At 40.2% G+C, this 5,260-nt stretch overlaps 1 protein-coding gene across 1 annotated transcript in view; it reads right to left on the reverse strand.

Annotated features, from left to right (window-relative positions):
• The window catches only part of DMC1 (DNA meiotic recombinase 1), a 13,465-nt gene extending 10,571 nt beyond the window's left edge, over nucleotides 1–2,894 (reverse strand). Inside the window, exons 1-2 of the mRNA XM_009647849.2 lie at nucleotides 2,719–2,894; nucleotides 2,060–2,104 (exon numbers count right to left, since the gene is read on the reverse strand). Of these exons, the coding sequence (XP_009646144.1) occupies nucleotides 2,060–2,104; nucleotides 2,719–2,775 (102 nt within the window). The 5' untranslated portion in view covers nucleotides 2,776–2,894. The remainder of the gene's footprint in view (nucleotides 1–2,059; nucleotides 2,105–2,718) is intronic.
• Between the last annotated feature and the right edge of the window lie 2,366 nt (nucleotides 2,895–5,260).

Consider the following 5,260-nt stretch of genomic DNA (forward strand, 5'->3'; position numbering starts at 1 on the left):
GGGGGGGGGCGAGGTGGGGAGGGTTATGCTAGAAATCAGTCATGTTCATTGGGAAGCTCATTTCTCATCATGTGATGTGAGTTTTGATTATTACATTAATAGAGATGGATGATAAATCCATCGGTAACAAGTCGGTCACAAATAAAAATTACTCTTCCACTCAAAATAATATAATAACCAGCGATATAAAAAGGATTGATCTGTTTTATTGTGGTTTTCTATTAAGACAACATACGACTGCTGTGAAGGTCTTTTTTCTAGACCAAAACTTTAAATGCATTACCCTGCTTCTGCACGTCTTCAGTGGCTGTGTCTTTTTGGTTACATCAACCTTAAGACTGTTCTGCGTTACAAGTCTTCGGAGGTGTGGTAGACCAGGTTATAGAAGTTCTTGTTCTCTCCCTCACAGATATCCCTTTCACCAACAGCTTATGTACAACCAAGGCCCTAGGATATACTCCTTCTTAGCCTGCCCCTTTCACCAGCTGCCTGCCCTGATCTTCTACCTTACGTTGCAGCCCTGTCCCAGCTGTACACCTCTGAGGTGGAAAAGGGAGCAGACTGAGAATTTAAAAGTAAAAAAACCTAAACCACATGTTTTGTCATGATAATTTTTGGACTAACCGATTCACAAATCCAGTTCACAGGGTGACTATAAAAGCAGACGTGCTAGAAGGGATAGCATGCTCCAGCGGCAGGAACGCTCAGCAGAGGCTGTGGGGTCACTGCACCTTAATTCCTGCCAAACACTTTTGAACATCAAACTGCAGCCTGGGTTGTGCTAATCTGACTCTCTTTGTGGCAACACTGTCAGATCTAGTAAATATTTCTCTCTCTACTCCTAGGAAAAAAACTCTAAACCCACAAAAATGATTTCTTTAAGCAAATGTATTTAACAGATATGGGTCGTCATATGTTCACACAAAGATTTTAACTGGCACAGCTGAGAACAAAAACTTCCCCTGGGATGTGGGAATAACCACTTGGAGGGAAGGGGGAAAAAAAAAAAAAAGGAGCAGGAAACCCTTATTGAGCCAAAAGAACAGCCTAAGTCGTTATTCTTTATTTTCAAGATCTTTCATACCATAGTATTGTTCTCTGCGTACCATGCCTCATTTGATGTTGGCAGGCTAGTACAGCTCCCTTCCAGCTCATGAGATCGGCCTTCTTGGTCAACTTGTTAAATTTTTAATGCAAGAATTTGTGTATTTTGCCTATGTTGCCCCATAGTTAGAGCTTGCAACCTCATGATCCTTCTTCAGAACTCTCTTTAAAGCTGTCAATGAATTGCCAATAAAAAAAGTTGACAACAATTATGCTGCTGACATGCTGAGCCCAGTAACTACAGCGCTGACTAAAGCTGTCTCATTGTGTCTGTGCCATCCCCATCTGTATCTGTCTGTAGTCATTTATATCAGAGTTAAATCTTACATTACTTCAGGCAAACCCAACTTTTTATTCTGCTTCTAAAACACTGAATGTAATAGCGTTCCTATCCGTGAGCCAGTCTCCTGGATAAACATATAATAATAGTAATTCAAATAAATGGGTGATGTTTATGTGATAATAACGATGATAATGATTATAGGAATTCATATTTGATGGAGAAAACTAACCACTTCTCTAGCTACTAGTACTTTCTTCACTCCCACTCTACCCCCTTCACCAGCATGCTGAAAATAGTATAGCAACAATTGTCACAGTGTAATTTCACAGGCACCAAAACTGCAGGAGCAATTACAAAGATTGGCAGGAACAGGAAGTAATCTATCACACAGTTTTCAAATAAATTAGCAAGTAGTTGGTTTTTTTCAAGAGTGCTGGGTGCTAAATACTTTGAGTATCTTGTCACTTTATTTAGGAATCGGATGGGAATGAGATTTTCTGAAAACCTGTCTTATCACCAAAGGCAAAATTTGTCTTCACATGACTGATTTAAAATTTATCACAGGGAGGGATTTGAGTTATTTGTATCAACGTGTATATGCTTTTGGAGAAATAGCCTTACAATAGCTTTACATGGGCAATTCTGTGTGGTAAAGGCACTGCTAATACTTACAATTCCATGCTTCTGTAGCAGGTCAATATCCTGAAAAAAGGATTCCTAAAAAAAATAGCAGAAAAAAATAAAAACAGATTTTGCTTTTTCTTGTAATTTTATCTATCTCACTATGGGTCTATTTCAAATCTGTAAACATTTGAATGATTTTCTCTAATAATACATAACTTGTTGGACTACCCAAATAAGCAAAGCCATAGTGAGCCAAGAAGGCCTACACATCCGCTATCGCCTTCTTCATAAAGTATCTTCACAGGCAAGCAATCCTCTGCTGTGCTATTAAAACTCATGTTATGATCATCTTTATTTTTTCCGCCACAGTTCCGCAGCCTTTTCAGGCTGATGACCATTCCTTGGAAGCATAAAATTAACTGATAGTCCCCTTGCATTTAATATAGAAGTGTAAAATAAAAAGAAATTATAATTAAAAACTGTGCATAGCTTTTGAAAGGGTAATGACGGAGCACTTGAAGGGCAAGGCTGCACAGGGACTAGGAGAGTGAGATTTTCTTGGTATTAGACTGGAACAAAATTTTAAATGCATCGAAATCCCTAATGGACTTTGGGGACCTCCTGTCTCTCTGTAGATTTCATAACACTATCAAAATACCTTGAAACAACATTTGCTGCACATGTTTTTCAATGAACCATAAATTTACCTCATCATCCTGGTATCCTGGTTCTTCTTGGACTACTTGATCCTCCATGGCCTTCATCGTGAAAGAGCAGGCAATAAAGTATTGGTCACTACTGGGAAATGTAAACAAAGATAATATTGGGGTGGCAATAAATGAGTAAATGACTGTAAAAGGACTTTTAAGAAGTCCTTGAAGTACAGAACCTTCTCAGTATGTCAACACATATAGATTTAAACTCAGGTTCTGCTCCTAACTCTTCATTATCTGACCTACCAGACCAAAAGGAGAAAATCTGCTGTGTTACTCTCAGATGAACCAGTTTGGCTAGAAAGGGTGTAACAGGTATTAGGAAAAGAGATGTCATTCCCCTGTGAGAACCTTGGGTCAGAGTATGAGTTTGGAGGTGGGAACATTTTAAATTATTTATCATTAGTGGAATTTATTCTGGTAAGAAAGGTAAAGGCAGTATGTATTCTTGCAGAACTGCAGACAGAATGGGTAGTGGAAAGGCTATGCAACATCTCAGCTTCCCCGTCTTTATGTGACAGAAAGCCCACCAAACAGTGCTATCGAGAAGGCTACAACTCCTTAGTGATGTATCTTGAGAGTAGACTGCAAAGCGGTATTTGTTTTCAAGTTCTTGCTGGAGTTCAGAATACCTAATAAATGCTGAAGACGTGCAAGTAATGCCTGTAAGAAGTATGCTTGCATGACAAGAATAAAAAAGGGGTAATAAAAATCTGAGGCTTTTATTATGCCAAAATATACAGAGAGCGCTCATTTCATGGGCTTTCATGGTTAACTTGCCATGCCTGTACTCCACTGCAGTTTCACTGCCCTCTTTTTGTGACTTCCTATAAGTAAGGCCTAAAGCCAGAATAGGCATTTATTGATAGCATGGTCAAATAAAAAGCAAAGTATTATCTCCTTAAATTTTATGAATGCAAGAAAAATGAATGCAAAGCAGTTCCTTAGAAATATGGTCTTATAACCTGCTCTATTGGTTTTGTGATTTTGTAAATGGATAGGTTGCTTCTGTCTTAATTGTGAGCTTGGCTTTGCTGTTCTAGCTATGGCTGATCAAAAGTTTTGTAAACTACCTCATCCAAATGTGTATATATGTTTGCTTGCTCATCCTTGTTAATAAAACCCATGGAAGGTAAGATGGGTTTATTATGAAACTACAAGATGGGCTGTCCAACAGGGGACAGGGATAATTTAGACTAAATATCTGCAAATAGCTTTTTTCAGCTTCTAATTGGATACTTAAGGCCTGCCTAATTTGCTTGCAAGAATCTTGTATATACAGAGGATGGGAGAAATGAGAAAAAAATTATAATTTTAGAATTATCTTATTTGGTTTTAGAGTGAAAATACAATTGAGACACTTCTGTTAGTATTTAATTGAAATACTCCTAAAAACATCAGCTGTTTCTGATAGTGTCAGGATATATTTCATTTCTATTTCAGAACCCTGACAATTATGGAATGAGAAATCATGCCTTTACATCATGCTTTATATCAATCAGAAAATAATTACAGTAAAATATTTATTAAAAAATACTTGAAGATATTTTAAAAAACCCTTAGCTTCAAATACTGAAGGAAGAAAAACAAGTAATGCAAAAGGCATTGCAATTGTATTTACAATCCCCTTCTTCATGAAAAATATCCTCCTGAAATGCACATAATCCTGCACTCCAAGCACAGCTGAACAGGTCATGGGATCGTTGTCCTACTCCCCATCCTTAGGCAACTGGCATCTCACAGCGGAAAAATGAGGCAGACCCAGACCTGTACCTTCCTGCGGGCTATGAGGGAAAATGGAGGAATTATACCACACCCTACTAAAAGCTTTAGGGATGAACAAAATCCTCCTGTTTAGTGTAGAGTCCTCCTGTTGCTGCTGTGTTGGCACACCGAAGACCCAGAGGATTTCAGCTGCTGCTGCCTGCAATGAAACAGACAAAAAGGTGAAAGTCCGAGACAACACAGCAAATCCATGAAGAAACCAGGATCTTTATGAGGAAATACGAACACTTTTGTGCCAGCCACCTCGGGTACCCTGACCCTGCTGCTGTTACCGCCCTGGGAGCTGCTCATTAGGATGTGGGAGCAAGACCTGCGTGTTGCGCTCCTTTCAGCAGATACGGGGTGTCGGTGTGACAGGGACCTGGCCCCAGCACGCAGTGTTGGGTTGAACCTGCTGGTTTTGAGCTGACAGAAACATGGCAGCTGACTGGAGTGAGCAGAGCCTGGGCCCTGCATTTGGGGCGGGAGGGGATCTGACCCGCCCCGAGGGCCGCTGTGGTGGGATTTCACATCTACGGGCTCAGAGGAAAATAAATGATTAACTGTGTATCAACTCGTGGACTTACTTGGCTTTTCCTTGCCAGCCGCCTTTTCAGGGGACGCACATTTCTGTTCCCAAAGGGTGAGGCGCTGCACAACTTCCCTTCCTCCCCCCCGTGGAGCACCAAAATTCCCCGTCAAAATCACAACGGTAATTAAAACATAGCTCATCCCCGGCCACCTCGGGCAGCGAGCGGTTACAGTACCCCGG

Source organism: Egretta garzetta, unplaced genomic scaffold, assembly GCF_000687185.1.
Source record: "Egretta garzetta isolate BGI_Z169 unplaced genomic scaffold, ASM68718v1 scaffold51, whole genome shotgun sequence".
Taxonomy (NCBI): Eukaryota; Metazoa; Chordata; class Aves; order Pelecaniformes; family Ardeidae; genus Egretta; species Egretta garzetta.